The 21,647-nt window shown below is 48.7% G+C and overlaps 1 protein-coding gene across 3 annotated transcripts in view; it reads left to right on the top strand.

Moving 5' to 3' along the window:
* The first annotated feature begins 287 nt into the window (after positions 1 to 287).
* The window catches only part of NEK6 (NIMA related kinase 6), a 47,710-nt gene continuing 26,350 nt past the window's right edge, over positions 288 to 21,647 (top strand). For 2 of the 3 annotated variants that reach the window (XR_014936206.1, XM_015879438.3), the window contains exons 1-2: positions 288 to 555; positions 17,820 to 17,944. Coding sequence is in view for 2 of the 3 variants with exons in the window: in XM_015879438.3 (XP_015734924.2) it covers positions 17,852 to 17,944 (93 nt within the window). In the remaining variant the exon portion in view is untranslated. The remainder of the gene's footprint in view (positions 556 to 17,819; positions 17,945 to 21,647) is intronic. The other variant, XM_015879437.3, reaches the window with a different exon arrangement.

Here is a 21,647-nt window from a genome sequence, read left to right as displayed (position 1 = left end):
ACACTTTCGCTTTTATTGACCGCCGCGTTCAGCTTTTTTTCCCACTCGTACAGAGCCCTGCGGAGCGTTAAGTGCAGGCACAGCCCGCGGTCCTCCCCCCGCTCTCCCCGCCCCGGGACCGCGCTCGGTTGGGGGCCCGGCCCGGCTCGGTCCCGCCGCGCCCTCCCCGCCGCCTCCCGTCCGCGCTGGGTGCGGGAAGCCGGCCCTTTCCGGGGGAGGCCCGGCCGCGGGAGGGCGGTGGGAGGGCTCCGCTCATGCTCCCTCGCTCCGGGGCAGCTCCGCGCGGTGACTCATCGCGGGACGTGGAAAACACGCGCGCGGACGCAGACGCGCCCGTTGGAGCGGGGGCAGCGCCGGCCGCCAGGTACCGCGGGGCCGCAGGTGGCGGCGCGGGGCCGTGCGCGCTCCCGGCCCGGCCTGCGTGGCAGCCGCCGAGGGCGCGCGCGCGGGAGGGAGGCGAGGGCGCGCGCGCGGCTGAAGTTGTGTCCGGGACGCGGCTCCGCTCCGCTCCGTTCCGGGCCGCCCCGCGCGGGCCCCGCCGCTCCCCGACCGCAGGTGAGACCCGCGGGGCCCCGCAGAGCGCCGAGCTGAGCCCGGCCGTGCCGGACGGCACCGGGGAGAACGGGCCGCGCGGGGGCGGGAGGCGGCGGGGCCGGGCCTGGGGCTCCATGCGGACACATATGGGGGGAGCCCGGGCTGTTGGGGGGGGGTGGGCGGTGCCGCATCGCCGCTTTGTGTCTTTCGGGTTGTCGGGTCGCTCCCTGATGGCGATGGACGCGGTCGCGGCCCCGCGCACGTGTCGAGTCGGGCCGCCAGCAGCGCGGGGTGCGGGCTGAGCGCCGCGGGGCGCTGCGGGAGGAAGCGGTGAGCGCTGGGGAGGGCGGTGATGTCAGTTCCTGACACACTGTGAGTGTCCCGCTGTCATCGCGGCGTCTCTTCTGAAAGTTCAGCGCCGTGAATCACCGCTCGCGGCCGTTTGAGTTCTGCTCCCGCATTGAGACATCCCTCCGCACGGCACCGCTGCCAACTCTTAACGCTGCTACTTGTTTTCCTGTTGACGTTCTTGGTGGCAGCCGTATTCTTTCAAGAAGAAACAGGAAAAAAAAAATAAATAAAAAGGGAACTAGTTTGAGAGAAGTGCTGCAGCCCCCGCGGCCGGCGGCTTCGTGCCCCGTGAGACTGAACAACGAGCAGAAAAACGGGGGCTTTCATGGCCGTGGCTCCTATGGGAGCAGCGCTGGGTCTCAGCCCCGGGGAAGGGTTTGGAGTAGAATCGTCCTCTGACTGCAGCTCCTCTGCCACGTGCTGCCTGCTGTGCTGCGCCTCTTTCCCAGCACACAGACAAGAGAACAGACACAGTTCAGACAGTTCTGCACCTTCAGTGCCGCTGTGCTCGTTTTGCTCTGGGGAAGCAGCTGCTCAGTGGGGCTCAGCGCCTGCAGTGCTGCTGCTGCTGCCCCGGGGTGTTGTGCAGGTTGCAGTGCTCAGTGCTGGAAGCGGTGGGCGGTTGTGCTCCTCACACCCATTGAGATGGTGCTGCGGGTGGCAGCAGGATGTTCTGCCGTCCATCTCACGCTCCCACGTCTCTGTGAGCGGTTTGTCTGAGGGCCTCAGTTGGGACTGGGGGTGTGGGGGTTTGGTTTGGTTTGGTTTGACACACAGGGATCTGTTTAGCAGTTATTTACTCAGTGAAATGAGTTAGGGATTTTTATTTGTTTTTGTGCAAGGGTAGGGGCCAGAAATACCTGCGTGGGTTTTCTGTACCCCTGCATTTTTGTGACTGTAAAATGGAGGTAGTGATGGTCAGGTTCACCTCCTGTGCACCTTTAGAACACTTTCTAGCTGTATAGAAGATGAATTAGTGAACAGACTGAGGCTGTTCCTTTTCCTCATGAGCCTTTTCCTACCTCATGTGTGCCAAATATATTGAATATATTGAAGGCCATGACAGATTGGTGCCCAGGGGTTGGGACAGGCCCTCTACAGAGCAGCAGTTGCTGTGGATGCCAAGCCCCAGCTGATGACATTGGGCATCAGTGCAACCCTGGGGGCCTGACTGTTGTGCTGTCCTCAATGGAGACATTACCAGGATGCAGTTCTTTTAGAAAAGAGGTTTTGTGGTCCAGTTTACTCTGATTTACTCTTCTTAGATGCTCTTGCTATAGAACAGAATCATAGAATTACCCAGGTTGGAAAAGACCTTGAAGATCATCAAGTCCAACTGCAGCCTAACCATAGTGTCCTAAACCATAGTACCCTAAGCCTAACCATAGTGCCCTAAACCATAGTACCCTAAGCCTAACCATAGTGCCCTAAACCATAGTACCCTAAGCCTAACCACAGTACCCTAAACCGAAGCCTAACCATAGTGCCCTAAACAGGCTGCTTGTGAGAAAGAACCCATAAAAGTTGTCTTTTTCTCCACCTAATGAAAACATCACCCAAACAAGCCAGGAGCTTCATTTGGAAAGTTGGGCTGATCTTTACTATGTGACTTCTCCATTATTATTAAAATTCAGCACATGGAGATGGAAAGTGGCTGTGTTGCTGTGTAGGATATGGGAACAGAATTCTGGTTCAAGAAGTCAGGGATGGGCATTTTACCTGTGACACATTCCTGTGTTTGCTTTGTGAAGTTACTGGAGCAGCCTGTTCTGCCTTGTGTGGGAGCAGCTGATGGAGCACACACCTGTCTGGGTGCTGTGCTGGTCTGTAGGGGATGTCAGCCTTTGTCTCCAATCTGAACACACACTGCAGCAGTGTTATTACCATATGGAATGCAAACACAGAACATCTGTGCAGCTGAAGTAAAGCTCTTGATTGCATTGATAGCACTTACCGAGGGGCACTGATGTGCTGGGTGATGCTCAGTGCCTGACACAATGGCCTTCCCCTGTATAGGAAGGCTGAGCGTGAGTTAGAAAGGCTAAAAGCTTTGAAAGGCCCTGAAACATTTCTTCTGTAGCAATCCCTGTTGGTGCAGGTGTGCTTGCTGCTCTCACTGACTCTATTGGGAAGCTTGCAGCACACTTGGAAGCACTTGGCACAGTTTATGTGTGTGTTGTCAGTGCCCAGGGCTGTAAGTGTGGGTCAGCTCAAAACTGAGGGTAACAAAGCCAGCATGACTTGACATCACAGGGAGTGACGGGTGCTGAATTGTTTCCATGAGATGACCTGGTGTTAAACCAAGAAGGCAAAGAGTTGGATTCTGTGTAACTACTTCATGAGGCTGCTGGGGAAGAGAAACTGCTGCAGGGGCGGTTTCTGCTCACGGTGGCTCTCTGCAATGGAGTGCAGACCCAGATGGGATGGCTTCACAAAGGAGAGCTGAGTGTGTTCACCTGGGGCAGCAGGCAGCCTCTGCCCCTCCTTGTGCCCAGCTGAGCATGGGGAGGTCATCCCTGTACCAGGTGTGCAGCTCAGGGTTTGCTGTCTGCTTTAGCAGTGCTATGGCACATATGGCCTGGTCCTTGGATATAAGAGCAAATGGACAGCAATTATCAAGCTCTTCCACCAACAGTGGCGGTGGTTCCCTAGGGAAGTGGTGGTATCCACTGTTTGGTTTGGGCAGCAGGATCTACAAAATGCAGCATCTATGTTTTAAATTGCTTTTTAAAAGCATGCTGGTTTTTTTTCCTCCTTGCAGGTCACAATTGCTGCAGAGTGGATTGCACAGACCTTAAGCCCTTGTTTAAAAATGCTGGGCAGGTGTGGGGGAGGTTTGTGGGGCCGGGTATGGGGTGCTGCCTTGGGAGGGCTGAGCTGGGGCAGGAGTGAGGCCCTGCAACGTGGGGTGGTGGTTGTGTGAAGGCAGAAAGTTGTGGGGAGTTGCTTTTAATGGTGGTTCCAACACGGCAGTCTGTAAAACTGTCAAAGCTTTTTATGGCCCGACCGAGCTGTTTCTATCTTGGCTTATTTCTTGTACGCATATTGGCTTGGTTGGAGGTTCCTTCAAGTCCTAACCTGTGCTGAGCATTCAGACACCTGGCTGTGCAGCACATGGGTTTTTACACACACAGCTCTATTGAGTCGTCCTGACAGTTTTAGGGTTGTTTTTTTCTTTTTCAGTTTTCAGAATATTTGAAGTATTTCAACCAAATATCATTTGATGAAATGGGTGACAAACTGCCTGCTTAGCTTCCAACATTTAATCAGATGACTTGGTTTATCACGTAGCAACTATCGTATTGTAAGTACTTCTACACTCTCAGTGCAATTAAAGAAATTAGATTTCCGCAGTGTTTACTTCAGCGTGGTGCTGCTCTGAGTGTCTGCTAGCACAGATTCCAGGCAGCGAGCAGCTGTCTGCCGCAGATGGAGAGGAGAAATCCTTCCCCTTCACTTCTTACTTCTAAAAAGGTTTCCTTCCAGATCCGGCAGTAACGTAACACTACCTGGTGCTTGGATCCCAGTTTCCTGTTACACGTTTAAGTGAACCAATGGCAGGCTGTATCTCTCCAAAACCAAATGGTGTAAGTGAAAGAGACTCGAGGAATTCTGCATTCCAGAGCATTCTTGAAACCTCGCAAATGATTGTTTCGAAGTCAGAATGTGTTATTATGTCTCTTTTTAAGGGGGAAAAAAAGGAAAAAGTAAGTAGAATTAGAATTGCAGGACTTAGGGGCTGATTTAAAAGCTCCCCATTCTCAGGATGGGGCAGCAGAGTCCTCACCCACAGCAATACTCCTGCATGGACTTGGAGGTGATGGCCTGTTTGGTTGTTTGCTTATTTGTTTTCCCCCTGTTACTTGAGGGTACTTTGTAGATGACCTCCTTGGGTTCTGCAGCGTTTCATTAGAATAACAGTGGTATTGGCAGTCCTGTTCTTGTGTTGTATGTGTGACAGAATGGAGCGGTTTTGGAAGATGGAGGGTGGTTTGGAAGATGGAGGATGGCAGCAGATCCCGGTTGTTAGTGTGGTTGGGGGCCCCTCTGCATCTGCTTGGAGCCATGGCTGCTTAATGGGGCTGTGCTGGGGGAGTGGGGACCCCACAGCACTGATCTGGAAATGGAGTTTGTGCACAGAGCTCTGCAGCTGTGCTGGGATCAGAGGTTGGGGTAGTCAGGTATCCTGCTGTATTTCTGTGTATGCTGTGACAGCTATAGGGCGCTGTGGGCGTTACGGTACAGCCCAGATGAGATGCAGGAGATGGCGAGGTTGCACTTTTATTTTCTTATTTTCTTAACTGTAAAAGCGGTGGCTGCTGCTGTACAGCTTTTCCCTTTATGACTGTTCCTTTGCCATTGGTTTGTTTTCATTTCTGGACTGTTGGCGGCAGACCACGGACCCACGGCACTTGCTGTGCTCCTGCAGTGGCTGACGTGGCCCTCAGCCATGGGCTAGTGTGGGCCTTGTGGAGCCCACGTGGGCTGTATGGGGCTCAACACTGCTCCATTCGGGGCAGCAGGGAATGCCCTGTGGGGTGGGCAGAGCCCTGAGCCCACGCTGACGAGGAGCAGGCGCTGTGTAGTGCGGATGCTCTGTAAGTGCTGTGCACGTGGGGAGGGCCTCAGTGGCAGGGAACACGTGTTCCTGGTTCTCTGCTGCCCTCCATGTTCTCTCTTTGGAGAGCACTTCTTCCTTAACCTGGCGGTGTTAGCTGGAAGTTAGCATTGCTGGAGGTGGTGAACTGAGTTCTCTGCCATCCCAAAAAGCAGTGGCTTTCTCCTTGTTGGGATGTTTGGTATTTCCCACTCAGAAAGGCTGTGGGTTCAGTGCTATTGTGGAGACCTTGTGGTGGATTCTGGGGTGTGCGGCTGTTACTGCAGGCAGGAAATGGGGAGACAAAGCCATCAATATTGCCGCATTCCTTTTCCCTCAAGGGGAGAAACTTGGACTGGAATAGATATTAGCAAATGCGGGCACCAGAAATCCCCTATTCCTTCATGGTACTTCTGTTTTCATCCTCCTGCGCTGTCGGTGTTTAATTGGTTCTTCTATCAAACAGCTGCTCAAAACGTGAATCTTAAAACTGTTAACTAGAACAACAACAGGAGAGCGTTGGAAAGGTCCTGCAGAGCGTGCGGGTCTGTTTCAGAGCAGCCACGTAAGTCAGAGCCGTGTGCGGCTGTGTGTTACCCTTTAGTCAGTCGGGAAATCCAAGTGGTGACTTTCAGCTGTCACTATATTAAGAACCAGCGCTGCCTTTCGTGGCAGTCTGTATATACTGGAGTCGGTGCTATGTAGTAAATATTCTTGCTGTGTTTTCATAATCATTCTACTTAGAGTAAGTGCTTCTTGGGTGGGTATTACAAATCTGTTAATCTTTATGGTATTTATGGGGTAATTTTTAACTCTCCTGAGCTCCTTACTTCCTTACAGGTCAATTACTCAATTTATAACATTATGTCAGGCATAAGAACTTCACCGTCCAAAGGGTAAACAGTGCTGGGTACGGTTCTTTACCTGTGTTTGCTCTCGGTTCTTTGTGTGCTGTGGAATGCAATAACTTACAGTGTGACCTATTTATTGGGATTTCTTTTACTCTCCCTGCTTTGTACTTTAAAGTGGCTGTGATGACTTATTTTAGCTTTTGTGCTTCATTGCTAATGGAGGGAGCGGGGAAAACTTGCCGCAGCCCTCTCTGAAGAACACACTGTTAATCACATGGCAGCTACTTAAGCCAAAACTGCTGCAAACAGTGCTTAGGTATTTTCAGTTGGCCACTGCTGTAACTGATGACTGTAAGTCAAACATTGCAGTGCCTGGCAGCGCGCAGCTCTCCAGGGGAGGCCTTGGCCCCATGAGATGGGCGCTGACCCCAGCCTGTTCTCACTGCAGCTGTCGGTTTTAAAGTGGGAATCTGTTCAAGTCGATGGGGTTTTGGTGGCTTGTGACAATAAGGTGATGTCCCTGTGCTGCTGTGTCCCCAGGGCATGTCCTGCTGAGTGCTGGGGCAGAGGGGTGCGCAGTCACAGAAATGGAAACCCCTCTTGGGTCATCCCTGATGTCTCGTGCTGCAATAGCTCTTGAGGATGTAGAATGGTGGCAGATACCTGGGAGGTGGTGTGTTGTTGAGCTGGAGGCTGAGCAGTGTCATATGGAGCTCTCCTCCTCCTGCTACCTCAGTAACTGACATCCAGTCTGTTGGGTTTTCTTTCATGCTTTTTCTGTTCTGTATTTGTAAGATGAGTCTTCTGCTGCAGAAGCAGGTTTCAGTGTCTGTGGTGGCTCTGCGAGGATCTAATGAATCCCCTCAGGAACTTGTGCCTCTGTGCTTTTCTTTCTTCCCAGAGGTAAACCACGATGTGTTCCCTTGTACAACAGACCTTGTTGCACTTCAGATATATAACAGTGGTTTCTTTTTGAAGATTTGGCCGGCTGTTTCTTTTTGGAGTTGGTTGTGTTTTGCAAGCACATCACTGTGTCATTCCCTTTCAACCTTTCCTTTTTCCTCCATTAATTCCCATAATACTCTGTTTGCTTATGAGTTAAAAAAGAAAGGATAATGAAAGAAACAGGAGCTTTATTTTCAGAATAGGAAGGTGTTTATGGCCGGGGTGTGGGGTCTCAGGGGTATCCCTGGGGCAGCTGGAAGGTACGTGAGGAAGGCAGGTCTGGGTTGGCGTGTGTGTGTCTGAGTGACCTGTGTGCTTGTAGGAAGCAAGGTTCAAAATAAGCCATGGATCGTTGGTCTTATCAGGCTTTGGCTGTTGTCTTTCCTCGTGTTCATCTGAGGCTGGGGACAGCTGAGTGCCAGCTTGCTCCTTTTATTGCTGACGTAGGTAGCACTAATGAGTTCGGTAATAGCAGCTAGATGATGTGCGAATGTATTTTCCCTTTGGAGACTGTCTGCAATTTGTTATATACAACCATATTAAGATTTCTATTTACTCTGAAGTCATCCATCAGCAGGCACAACCCCGGTGGCTTTTGTTTCTGCATCCAGCCCGTGGCATTCATTCTGCTCCATACTCAGTTGCCTTTGCCCATAGCTTTCCTTTCACGCTGTTCTGCAGAGCAGGCTGTTGTTGCTCTCAGGTCTGTGGCCGAGTGCTCTGCTGAGTGCACATGGCCGCTCTGTTCCTCATAGGGCAGCTTCGCTTTGCCAGTAGTGTTTGGGTTAGACTGCAAACTCTTGAAGGGATGAGTCACACTGTGCTGTGGCAGAGCAAGCTCCTCATTGCCTCCTGTGCTGTAAAGGTTGTTTGACCTCCAAAGTGGAGTGGCATGGCCCTGCCTCTGCCTCCTCTCTGCTGTGTTCATGCTGGGACTTCCCATTCTGTCCTCTGTGCTCTGGTTTGATCTGAGGTGGTCTGGGTCTGCTCACCTGCAGCTCTGGCTTCCAGCACCCTCTGGAAGAAAACAAAATAAAAGGCCTCTCAGAATACTTCCTGTAGTGTCAGGTGTGTCATCCCTCCTACCTGAGTGCTGTGCATGCTGCATGTGCATTTAACCTCGGTTCAGCTCCATTGATTTATGAAGTCCTCTTGCAAGCACGATGTTGAAGGACTGAAAACACTGGTTTGCGAGGCTGTGCTTGAGGAGTTAGCAACGTGGGTTAATCGAGTTAATTAGAAACTCCACTAAGGTTTAGGAGCCCAGCTTTGCTGAGCTGCCATATCTAAGGCTAGCTTGAATCAGGCTGCACACTGAAATTCTGACTCTTGTGTAGTGTGTCTGAGATAACTTTGTGGTTTGAAAATGGTGTATGTAACATGTTGTTTTCTGTTTGGTTCTACAACAAAACAAAACTGGGTTTAAGACAGAGCAGTAGTGTTGCTGTCACTCGGTCTGTGAGCCGTGACCAGCTGTACTGAGCTGTGGGCAGCTGGGAGCTGTTGTCCATGGGCAGCAGCTTCAGTCCCCTCTCTCCTGTTGGGAAGAGCTGCAGAACAGGATGTGGCCAGGGCTGCTGCTGGGAGCCTCGGCCTTGTTGAAGGCCCTCTGCACTTAAAATTCCTTAAAATTTATAGAACTTACATCTAAAATTTCAGGCAGAGTGGTTTTAATTTGTATAGGAGATGTAATAAAGGCATTGGATGTTTTATATTATAGAAAGATCTGTAAGTATGACTGCATAATGGAACCTCTCAAGCGAATGCCTTACACAGGCTGGTACTTGTGCTCTGGGAAGTACAGAGGGTTGTGCCTGGGCAGCAGCTCTGTTTCTTATGGCTCTGGGCAGAAGGTTTCCTGGCACTGGGAAAAGCCCCGGCCCCTCCTAGTCCCCATCCACCACTCACAAGAAACAGCTGCAGGTGCAAGGTGGATCCCCTCCTTTCCCCAAAGCATGTGATGGAAGCACATGGAGGATGGGTTTGTGTTTACCTGCGCTTACATGCTTGCTCATGGGTTTAAATGATGCGCTGGTACTGCTGGGTTCATGCTCCAGCATTGGCACTTATTAACATAACAGAGTCATTACGCACAGAGCGGAATGTGGCACTGAATGGTTTCTGTGTGTTGCACAGAGCTCGTGCGTTCAGTTACGAGTTTCTCAAAAGGTTGATTCCCAGCTTCTCGTCAGAACATTCTGTGCAGGCCTCTGCAGCAAGAAAAATTGGACCCAATTTAAATAGACAGTCTTGTGAATCCTGAAAGAATTTGGGCATTTAGCCCAGGAAAGGGAGAGTTCTCTGCAAGAACTTCATTAACCCTGTCTGTCAGCAGAATAAGGAATCAAAGGAGCTGTGCAGACTTCCCGAAGAACAGATCTTCTTGTTCTGCCCCGCAGCCGCGATGTGCAGCGCTGATCCAGGAGCTGTGTCTGTGCCCTGGGGAGATGGAGCCAAGAACAGGTTACACATAGAAGAGTGGCTGCTGTCAGTTCCAGATCTTCAGGAATGTGTAGGGAAAGACACCACTGTACTAGTGTAGATGCTAATACAGTTGTCCTTACCGTACTTAGTGGAGGAAGGATCCAAACCTGTTTCTGATGTAGATGTTTTTGTAAGTAGAAAGATGTTAAACCTTTTTACCCTGGGAACAGTTTCTGCTTCCGTTTGGCTGCTCCTGCAAGGTCCGGATACCGGGAAGCTCCTGCAGCATCTGGCTGCTGTGTCTGCAGCACGCAGCCTTTACGAGGTGGCTTTGAAGTTGCCTTTGGATTCGAATGGTATGAATCTTCAGATCGGCTGGGCTGCGTGGTCCTCAGCATCATTTCCTGTGACTTTTGATTATGAGGAATGTAAATACTTCAAGCTGTTGTCCTGATGTTTTGAAGTTGGATGTGCATATATGTATATATAAAAAAATCCCCTGGGTTCCTTTGCATGAGATCCAGGTGTGCTGGCTGCACGGACTGCAGCACAGAGCACCCCCCATGGCCACGCATGAGGTTACTGCAGGCAGGTGGAGAGATGTGGCAGTATCTGGCAGGGAACAGATACAATATAAATATATTTCTAGCTCATATTTAATCTTTCCTTCATTGGAAATGAATGAGTTCTGAGGAGGATAACGTAAATGTTCTTAAATAATTTGGCTTCAGGCTTGAAAGCTCTATTGCATTATAAGTTAGAAGATAAGCATGTTGTTGCATGCTTAGTAAGCACCATGGTAAAATTCCAGGTAGATTGAGTATGTGTTTGTTTTCAGCATGTTTCCTTAATGCTAGTAGCAGCCTGCGAGGTCTGTCTCAGCTGTTTCAAAGACTGTGAAACCATAGAATCATAGAATGGCCTGGGTTGAAAAGGACCACAACGATCACTTTGCTTCAAGCCCCTGCTATGTGCAGGGTCACCAACCACCAGACCAGGCTGCCCAGAGCCACATCCAGCCTGGCTTTGAATGCCTGCAGGGATGGGGCATCCACAGCCTCCTTGGGCAACCCAGTGCTTTCAAGAGGCTCTGAATTGCACGAAGAAGAGTATGAATTATGTAGCCTTGCCTTGGCTTCACAGCTTATGTGAGTGCTGGCTGGAGAAAAGCAGCCCGTTCTTGTTGGTCAGTAATTACTGTATTACCTGTCTTCAGAGGAACTGTTTTTCACTTTAAACGCAGCTGCCTGCTGTCCATACTCAATGTTGTATGTGAATATGCATTTGGTATTTATCTGCCCACAGTAGGAACGGTGTACACAAATACGTATGGGTGGTGATGGCACAGTAGGAAGTTCTGTGCAGGGAAGGAAGTGCTAGGGCTGGTGGAGGGGAACATTTATCTCACTGTCCAAGTAATTCTTTATTCATAGCCATAAATCTCTGAGTACCCCTGGCATTGGTCTCTTGGGAGCCCTGTGAAGCCATCCCTTGTAATGAATGGATGGAGCTAAGTAGTGTTTCAAGTGTGTTTAGGTTCAGAAGACTTCTAGAAACAATTCTATCTCCTGGTCTGGGGCCGAGTTCTGAGGAGGTGACCAAAAAAATGGCACTAACAGCAAATATGTCACATTAAACCTATTGTGTGTTGTGTGCCACATGAAGAGGGTTTGCAAAAAAAATAGTGCAGCAGCAAGGATCAATCAAATAAAAGGGAGAAGGAAATTGATCCGTGGTTGTTGCTGTGTTTGGAGCCATAGGGGACAGCATGCAGAGCTCATCCACATCATAGCCCTCTAAGCTGGGGTGGATGCTGCTGCATCGAGGAGCTGAGTGTGAAGGGAGGCTGGATGGATACGTGGGAGATGCTGAACCAAAACTGGAAGCAAGCTGGTAGCTGCCTGCCTGCTTGGTGGTGGCAGTTAATGAAAGTAATAGCATGAAAACCTTTCTGTCAGACTTATCAGCTCAAGTACCCTCTTCAGGTGTATGGTATGGATGGAAAAAGGGGGATTTTGATGCAGAGAATGCTTGGAGAGTACTTTGAACTTGCACTATAGATTTGTCCCTGAACTAGACTAGAGAGTACTTGAAAAGATAATGTTACCACAATTGGGAATAAGCTCTGGGTAGCTTAAAGTTTGTTGACTTTATGTCATTTTGCTTCTAGGTATAGAACAGTGAATTACAGTGTCTGTCATGGCATTTGTTTAACGAATATCAGTTGTTGACATGAAGAAGCTGTAGGTCTTCTCAGCCATTTTGCTGCAGCATTCTTGGTGGGTTTGGGGTGTTCAGGAGGCCAGCACCCCATTACTGCCCGCTAAGGCTGTGCGGAGTAGGATCTCAACAAAAAGTCAGCATGAAGTCTTAACACAGCGCTGTCAGGATAAGCACCGTCCCAGTGTGGGAGGCTCAGTGCTGCTCTGCAGGCAGGGGATGGGTGCTTCCATCACCTCGGCCTTGGGGGGCTTGGAACCACAGGTGCAGTTCTCACTGATGATTGTGCTTTGGTTTCTGCACTACCTCTAAAACTAGGAATATGTAAATGTATAAGAGTACTTCGGTATTTTTGTTCTTAGATGTTGTTTCCATAGTGGGACCACTTGTAACTTGCATTCATGTGAGTTGGATGAAGATAACCTTCTGAAAGGCTTCAACAACATCATCTGTTAAATGTCACTCATGTGCAGTTTGATTTAAAAAAACGCAGTGCAGTGTCCTTAGGACTTAAAACTATCGACAGTTTTAGTATGAATCACAACTATTAGTTGTGTCTTTGTTACTCGATGCTTTGTTACTCACGGCACCAGAGCCGGGCTCTGCTGCTTGAAGCTTCCCTGTTTCCACAGATGGAGAAAGCCATTTCCTGCCTGCTGTGGTTTGTCCTTCAGAGGTTTTGTCATTCAGAATGAATGACATTTTTTAGATAGTATCTTAGCCCTTTGGTTATGGATGATGTTACTACGCCTAATATAAAGTTGTGTATCTGAGTGATATTAATATTGTTTTCAGGAGCTCGTTCACGCTTCCATGTATTTTATGCTTTCCTGGGCTCTTCAGGTGTGCCACATTCACACTGTTAACGTTTGCTAGTGTGTATGTAGATCTGGTTTCTCCTTAACACAGAGACTAAGATTTGACTCTCTTGGCTGATGACACATCAGCATTTGTGCAGCAGTTCGTGCCTGAGTCTTCTCACTGCAGCCTGGACAGGCAGTAGGACAGCAGCAATGGGGCTCCCCATGTGTTGCTGCTTCACTGCCCTGTGCATTTCACTGGCATTCCTTGTGTTTTCTCCTTTAACATTTGTATTTATAAGGACCTTTTTCCATTGTTGGCAGGTATGAGTTTCATGTTACCACGAGGGTTTGGATGTTAGGTTGCTATTTGCTTATGGTAATTTCCAGTCATCATGAGGTGACTGAGAGAGATGAGCAGAGAGGAAAGAAAAAAAAATTTGTCAGGCATTTACAGTAAATAGTCCCTGCTTTTGGAAACACTGTCAGAAGTTTAATTGTTGGGTTCAAGTGAGTTTGTCACACGCCAGACAGAAGCAGTCTGCCGCGAGGAGCGGGTCGTGCCCTCCCACCAGGCAAAAGGGAGAGTGAGAAGCGGGGCTTTGCAGGGCTGCGTCACCTGGCGCTGCAGAAGGGATGGGGCAGGCGGCTGAACCCAGCCTGTAATGAGGTTCTGCACGGCGGCGTGCATGGCTGCGCTTGCTTTGCCAAAGCTCTTCAGTATGATGGATGAGATTTAAAGGTTGATCTGCCTAAATTGCAATGAGAATACTAACGACTGAGATATTTCTGTTGTGAACTATTCCTACCAGACATCACAGCCCTGACAGAAGTGGTGTAAGATAATGGACAATAAAAGTCACTCGGAAATAATACTCTCCCAGGACCGGGCTGCCTTCGGCACAGCACGTACCCTGAACCGCAGCAATAATGTAATCATGAGCCAAGATCATCATTTAAATATATAGGTAATCTCATACAGCATCCTGACAGATTTATTTTATGAGCAGGCAAGGAGAGAATGTTATTGGGCAGTGGAGAGGAGGAGCGCGGCTGTGCTGGTGGGACAGCAAGCCCTGCAGCTCTGCCCCTGGGGACCCTGAGCACACAGACAGGCCTGTCCTGCAGCATGGCCCTGCCTTCCTGCCCCTGCGGGGGTCGGGGCAGCACCTCGTGCTGCTCTGGGCTGTGGTTTAATGCCCATGGGTTGCTGGGACAATGTGAGGACATTTGGTTGTGTTTTACACCGGGTACACGGATAGAGCTGCATGGGGACTGCTGAGGGAGGTGTGGGGGAGCAGCTGAATGGAAAAGCAAATACAGATGTAAATAGTCTGTACGTCTGCCGTGATACTGGAGGACGTTGGAGCAGGTCGGAGATGCACTCAGCCCCAGGACATCCCATGAAGGACACAGATCTGTTAGGAGAAGTGAAGCAGCTCTCAGTGAGCTCAGGTACATTTTCTCACAGATGAATTTATTGCCAGCTGGGTGCAGGTCCAGCTGGAAGCCTTTCTCTTCCTCCCTTCTGTTGTCAGAAGCTGTGTTTTCCCAGTGCTTCAGGTGCAGACAGACTGTCCCCACCACTGACATCTCTGCAAACATTGACACAGGCCGCACATTCAGCAGTGTGGGAACCGCCTCTTTGTGTGCACAATATCTTGCCCAGCCAGTATCAATGCTTGAGCAACAGGGAATTGTGGTGTATTTGGGAACAAGAGTTCCCTCTGATTTTGGTACTGTTGTGTTGGCACAGAGGGAAGAATTCCTGCTTTCAGCTGGTGGGATGGATGCAGGGTCCCACCTCCTGGTAAGGATCATGTCATTGAAGGAATAAATCAGATCACATGAAACCCAGAACTGAGGTATAAACAACTATTTTCCTCAGGAGAAGAGGCTGCTAAAATCTTGCTGTTTCTTTTTTAACCTCCTTCTGACCTTTTAATGAATAATAGGGACACCTCATCACCTGGGCTGCTGTGTTGTTGTGTGCTGTCACCTGGCTGAGCCATTGCATGGGGCTGCAGGTAACTGCTCACAGGTGGGACTCATGCCTTCCTTGGGGAAGTCATCCAGCTCCATGGCTTTTGGTGTGCTGCATCCCATGCGAGTGCTTATATGAGTTGCAAGGAAATGTGTCATGCGTCATGCTTGTTGTTGGAATCTACAGGATGACTTAATGCTCAGGTTGTGTGGCACGGCTCTCCAAAAGCCAGCGGTGTTCTGTAGGATTGTGCTGTGCAGTGCATGTACCCCTTTGTGTGCCACGAAGGGCCCTGCAGCGCCGACCTCTCCAGGATCCCGGCCACCTCCGCAGCGCTGCCAGCTGCCCAGAATAGCCGGGCTGCTGCCTGGGAGGACACGCTGTCCTGTAGGTGTCAGCGGGCCGCTGTCATGTGAGCTGCGTGTATCTCTTTTCAGAGCTGATATTTGGTGCTCACTGCTTCCTTTGCTTCCAGCTGCAGAGCCTTAAACAAACAGTGATCAAACCTGGATTCTCCAGCTGGTGGATTTGTGCTGCCCTGAGCTGCTGATGGCCTTTGGCTCAGCCCTCACCGTAACACAGCTTGGAGTTTCCCATGGAAGCCAGAAAGTTTGGGCTCCCCTGGGGGTACCCCAGACTTCTGTTGGATCAGATGGTGCTTTCTCACATTCAGAAGTGACCACCTCCGCTCTTTGTGCTCAGCTCCCATCATGAGGCAGGATGCAGATCCCATGTGAGGCTATGGATGCTTCCTGGCACTGCGTGGCTGTGCCTTTTGGTTTTGGGGCTGCAAATTCCTGAATCCCTGTAGAGCTGGGTGTGGTGTGAAGGGCAGCTGCCTGAGCTCCAGGTGCACTGCAGCATTCTCTGCCTGCGGCCTCAGATGAGAAAGAGCTGCGTGTTGCATTCTGCCTCTAAGGAAACAACCGTTCTTAAAATAACAAATATTGAAATAATTAAGGTAGCTGTGGCAGTGTAACACAGTGTAGCAGTTTCCTGGGGCAGTTTTCACAGGGACACGTTTTTCATTTTTTAAATACTCACCCTTGCTGCTAATAAATCATCAGATACCTGAAACTAAAGGAAAATCAAAATGGAACTTTGTGCTAATAGTGGCCGTCCTGCTTCCAGCAGAGCTGCAGAGTACTGACTTTGGGAAGCTCTTTTCCCTGAGGGCAGCTCATGCAGCAGCTGTCCCTGCGGCCGTGTGCGTCTGTTTGCTGCAGCCCACCAGGAGCTGCTGCTGGAAGGGTCCAGCCTGGCTGCTTCAGGCACTGCTGACAACTGTGAGAAGAGCTGAGCCCGACTTGCTGCAGAAATTCTTCTGCATCGTATTTTCTCTCCCCGTTCATCTCCCCCCCCCACCCCAAAATATTTAAAATACCTTTGCATTTTAAATTAAGAATTAGTCATTGCTCAGATGCCAGTCGTGCACTATTAATACACTAATGAGATCAGGTTGTGCTCTCGCTGAGTGAATACTTGCCAGAACTCTTGAAACAAAGTACTGAAAATGCTGGGGCTGCCACTAAATGTTTCCTTGTTAGTGCTAGGGACTGCAGCAATGCAGCTTTTAAGTGGATCTCCCCTAGGACACGTGTGGATGGTGAATATTTAGCTTGGAATAACATTCCTTAATCACACAAAAAATCTACAGCATCCTATTGGATGGGAATGGACATCAGTGCGGCTGCTGTGCATGTGCTGTATATGTGGGGAGTGCATTTCTGGGCTGGCAGTGCTCCCAGGTCTGGGTCCTTTCTTTTACAATACAGCTCAACATCCATGCAGTGTTGTCATGCTGAGGAATAATGTGCTCTGGTGGAGGTACAGGATGCAATGCCAGGGGTTTGTGTTACAGGTGCTGGATTTCACAGCTCTCCACTGTGCTGTCCACAGCATGAGTGAGGTTGCATTTCAATCTGTGTCCTGACTCATATCTCCACAAGTTAGACCTTTATGCATAAAATGGAGAGGTTGCTGGGTTGGTCTCTATAAGGTATGAAGGGTGAAGTCAGAGTGAAGTTGGTGAGCTTTAAGCCTGATAGTTCTGTGGGATTCTTATATCTCGTGCTATGGCGTTTTGCTGTGTGATGCAGCTGTAATGCAGAGCACTTCAGTTCCCATGTCCTCAGCAGTGGCCTTCTCATGCTTTCAGATGTGGACCTGTGGAGTGTGTACTTGTGCTCAAGCACTGTCTGTCTCTGAGTAGCACCTGGGCATTGTTTTGCTCTTCCATGTGAACTGAGATATGTCAGCTCCCACATCTCTCTGTTGAGTCTGTAACAAAATAGATGGTAAGCTGAGATTCATAGTTAATAAGTGCATAAGAATTGGAAGTTTAGGGTATTTTCTGTGTTTGAATGATGTATTACCATCTCTGGAAGAACACACACAGAGTTGGATTCATGTTGAACATAAGGTATAATGTACTACAGGACATTAGAAGATGCAGACCCTAAACCAGAACTTAACTAACGTGATGCAGGGTAAAGCATGCCTTCTCCTTGCCCTGCGTGTGCCTCGTTGATTGCGCATGCCTCAGATTATCAAAGTGCTTTAAATGCTTTAGAAGCAAGCAGTGTGTGTCTGCTTGGAAATTTTCCAGGGCTGGGTACCACTGTGCTCCAGCACAGGGAATGTTCTGCTGGCTTGTAGCTTGCTCTGCTGGTTTGCAAGGACTGCTCTGGTGCTTTGGAACGGGCTGGAATCTACTGCAATCTACTGTGAGTTCCTGATGCCTAGCAAAGGTGTCTGCAGAAGTGACACTGTTGTTAGATTCCATACTCAAGTCTTTTGTAGTGCACCGGAGAGCGAATAAAGTGCTGTATTTTGTCTTATGAATTGACACCCATAGTATTTGTGATACAGCTGTCCTTGCCCTGTACCCTCAGGAGCACTGTCTCAGCTCGCCCTGTTGCTGTGCTCCCTCCACTTGTGTGCAGACATGCTTGCACTTGGGTTTGTCTTCTGGCAGCTGCTGCTCGGGGCAGTTGGCGCTGCTTTGCTCTGGTTTGGGGAATTACACACGTTAGAGGAGGGCTGCAGGGGATGGACGGTGTCCCAGTGCTCATTCCCATGAAGTGTGTGCTGATGGCTCTCTCTGCTCACAGCCCGCAGGTCCAGCAGCGCTTGGCATGTGGGCATGGAGGGGCAGCACGAGCACCCGCAGCATCTGGGGGACCAGACCAGCGCCCTCTGCAAGCTGCCAGGCCAGGACTTCCAGCACGACCCACAGGTGAGCATGGCCAGCCCTCACCTTCCCTTCTCTGCCCTTCTTTCCTCAAAGACCTCTGCGGTTCTGAGCCCTGTGGCTGTTTACTCCTCTGTTAATAGCCAAGGTATATCCAGTTTGGGATGCTGCCAGCCAACCAGTCTCCTGGATCCAATTTTTGATGATGATAAGAGAAAAAGGAAACAGTTTAAATTTTGCTTAGTTCAAGTATTCTTTAAGCAGCCTGTAAATACATGTTTTGCGTTGGCTTTCTCTGCTCTTTGATTTTTTTAAAGAAAAGGCTGAAGAAAAGCATTTGTTTGAGTGTAAACAAATAATATTTTATTTCCTTGCATACTTTGATAATAAGTGCTGAAGAGGTAGTTACAGAATACCAGATAAAGTTCATTCTGCGTCAAGGCTCAGTGACTCTGTATTCAGAGAGCTTCTGGAAGGTTTCTGCCCCATTGTGTTGGGTGGATTCTGTTTCCATCCTGCCTGGCAGTGGTTCCCCTTCTCTTCCCTCCTTCTGTACAGCAGAGAGCCCTGACCTGATGCCTGGGTGCTCTGGCCTTGCAGCCAGCAGTGCTTGTGGCTCCTGGGGCAAGTAAGGGCTGCTGAGAAAGCTGTGCCTTGTGCCCAGTGCAGGGTTTGCAGTGATGATGAGTTGCCTGCACATACAGCAGTGAATGTATCCTACACAGCACTGCTTGGAAAATACATCGTATGGAGCAAAGCCCCCCTTTCCTAATGTAGCAATTTGTCATATTAAGTCACTTAATAATAATTGAATCCCCTTGATTAATCTCCTAGAATTAGCCAGTTGCATTTTGAGCAATTAGGGTTAATTACTGCCTCATTTGGCAGGATAGAGCCCCTGTAATTATTTCATGAACAAGATTAGGAAGTGTTCCTGTGTAGCAGATACGTTCATGGCATCTTGGAGCACATGTTAGAATTTGTAATGACATAGTTAAATGTAATTAGTAGCTAGTAATCTGCGTGCTGCTGTTGTGCTGATGCTGAGTGGGCTCATTTTGCCGCATGGTCACCGTGCGGTGAAACCTCCCCTCAAGGCTGTGAGCAGCCAGGTTGTAGTGGTGGGACTCCTGCAGTAAATTGTCTGTCTGGAGAAGGATTAGAACTGTAGGGAGACTTGCTTAGATTTTGTTGTTGTTTGTTTTAAAAGAAGCAGTAAGTGTGGTTTAGAAATAAGCATGAGTTGTCACGCTCACAGGGCAGGCCCATGTCTGGTGTTGGCATAGGATGGCCTGTTACGTTCCATTCAGCAGCAGAGGCTCTTTGGTTTTTCCAAATTGCTTTGCTTATTTCCATGTTACTGTGAATTTCTCTCTCTCCTTGTCATGAACTACTACAAAGAGCTGTCGATGGAGATGGTAAAACTTTCACATTCAAGCCAAGTTCTTCAGCAAACTTTAACTTGTGGGTAACATTTGAGGTGAAGGACACCTCATGCTGTAGTGCAGTCTGGTTTTGAAGCCACAAAATGCAAAACCTGATGTATTCTTCAGTAATTACTTGACTGCCTGCTTGAAGGATAATCCATATTTTAAAAGTTTCCTCATCTCTTGTGAGCTCAGAAGTTCTTTTTTTAATCAGTCTGCTCTAAAGTGTTCTCATAAATTCACACTGGAATTTCAGCCTCAAAGTATCTGAAATTCTTTTCAGGTGAGCATTACTGAGTGGAGATGGGTGTACAATTTGGGACATCGTAAAGAGGCTCTGGAATGCTGCTGCTGATAGTAAATCATTGCCTATAATGTGTACGTGTTCAGCTGTAGGGGCTACAGCTTCTCCATCTCCTATCACAGATGTCTTTTAAAGGTGAAATTAGTTTACGGTAAATGTCATTCAGATGAAGTATGCACTTTAGAAGCAAGGAAACAGTTGCTTTAAAATTAATGATGCATTGCAAATATCAGAAAAAAAACTTATATCCTGCATAAAGATAATTAAAATTCAGGTCAGAGCTGTATGACTTCGTCAGGCTAAATTTTTTAATGAGATTTCAGAAAATTAATTGGGCGAGTATGTTTTTTACTCTTCTAAAGAGTATTTCATTGCATGGCTCTACAGGAAAGAAGCTTTTATTAGTATTGGAAGGCTGCAGCATCTGACTTTTAACTGTTGATTTACTGATCCTTAACAATTTTAGCTTGACTCAAAATACTGGAAGCCTTGTGCAGCCTTGTAGTGCCCACAGACTGCTGAGCGGTGCCAGTTTTCCACACAGCAGTCAAACTGCAGCAAAGCAATTGAACATATCATTAATTGTTGTTAATGCTCGGGGTTTACTCCTTGAGCACTGGGCAGGGGCCATTTCTATGTATTTTTGGGCTGGTGTTCTCTTGCACCCCTCCAAGAACAGCAGTCCCACAGGTGCTGCAGCATGCTGGCTTGGTTCTGTTTCATCTCTTGGTGCTGTGCTTTGCTTAAAGCACCAGTAGTGGCTGGAGGGAGGGCTCTAAGGATTGCTCCAGTTTCCCCCAGTGTTCAAATAATAACAGAGGGGTAAATGTATTGGTCTCATGTTTGCAAGAGCAGAGGGGTTGTGGCTCTGCCCTCTTCTCTGTGTGTTTGAGTGAGGAGGGCCAGGTAAGTCACCGAGCATTGCTGTGTATCGACACTTCTGGAAGGGAAGCAAAGCCTCTCACCAGGAAAACAGCCTGGGAGGTTGACCAGTGTCACTGCAACAGACATCCCTGAGAATCTGAAAGCAGGACTAGAAACTGTGTCCTATCAAAGAAAAGCATGTAGAGAGTAGGGATTGTTTGTTTATTTTAATGCTGTTCTCTATGGTTGCCTGTGTGTCTTAATAATCTGGTAGGTAAGGACTCACATTTATCTTTCATTAATTTCTTGCCACTTTGGTATATCTGTCTGGGGCTGTGCAAGGTAAAATAGCTGAAGTCTTTATTGCATTGTTTCCTTTTGTGTTTGTTATGTTACAAAGCCATACTGATGCTGCTCTGCAGAAAAGAGCTTTGGGGCTGAAAGTTGTGGCAGGCATCTCCCTGAAGGACCTGCAGAGTGCCGTCACCCCGTAACTTCTGAGAGCTTCCAAATTTTTGCTTTTGCATCAATGATTACATCTAAAAGAGGGCGCGTATGCTGGAGATTTGGTCCTGAATAGCTTGTTCTTGGAGTGATCTCTGCAGTTCTGAAAAATGAATGGCCTCTTTATCCAAATGAGGAATTAATTGACTTCAATCTTTGGCTTTTATTTTTAATTGGAGTTCTAGAAAAATGAGACTTCATTGTGTGGATGAAGAGAACAACCTTTGTCTCTGAACAAGCTCTTCCCAGCCTGTCCCCTTCCTCCAGCTGCCCCAACAGGCGTGTGCAAACAGCCATGTTTCACAATGTCTTTACAGTTCTGAGGCTTCACTTTTCAGGCTTTTTTCTTTTTTTTTCTCTGGAGCTCCATCACTGCCCTCCATGGCTTGTGGTCCTCCAGTGGTTCATACAGACACCAACACTTCCCTTGGCCTGAATTTGTCTGAAAATGAGAGAATCTAGCTTGACGGACAGACCTGGAAATAATGGTATTATCCAATTGTACACCCTATTTGTGTATGGAACCTCTTAGATGTGCAGAAGTAAAGGTCAGGGTTTATTTGAGCAAGGAAGTGTTGGTTCTTTGACAGCCTTATGGAAGTTCTAGTGGTTCAGCTTGGGGGAAATAAAAAGTCCCCTTTGTCAGAAG

This window comes from Coturnix japonica, chromosome 21 (genome assembly GCF_054131305.1).
Source record: "Coturnix japonica strain WE chromosome 21, WE-NBRP24, whole genome shotgun sequence".
NCBI classification, from domain to species: domain Eukaryota; kingdom Metazoa; phylum Chordata; class Aves; order Galliformes; family Phasianidae; genus Coturnix; species Coturnix japonica.
This window is presented reverse-complemented; position numbering and strand designations above follow the sequence as displayed.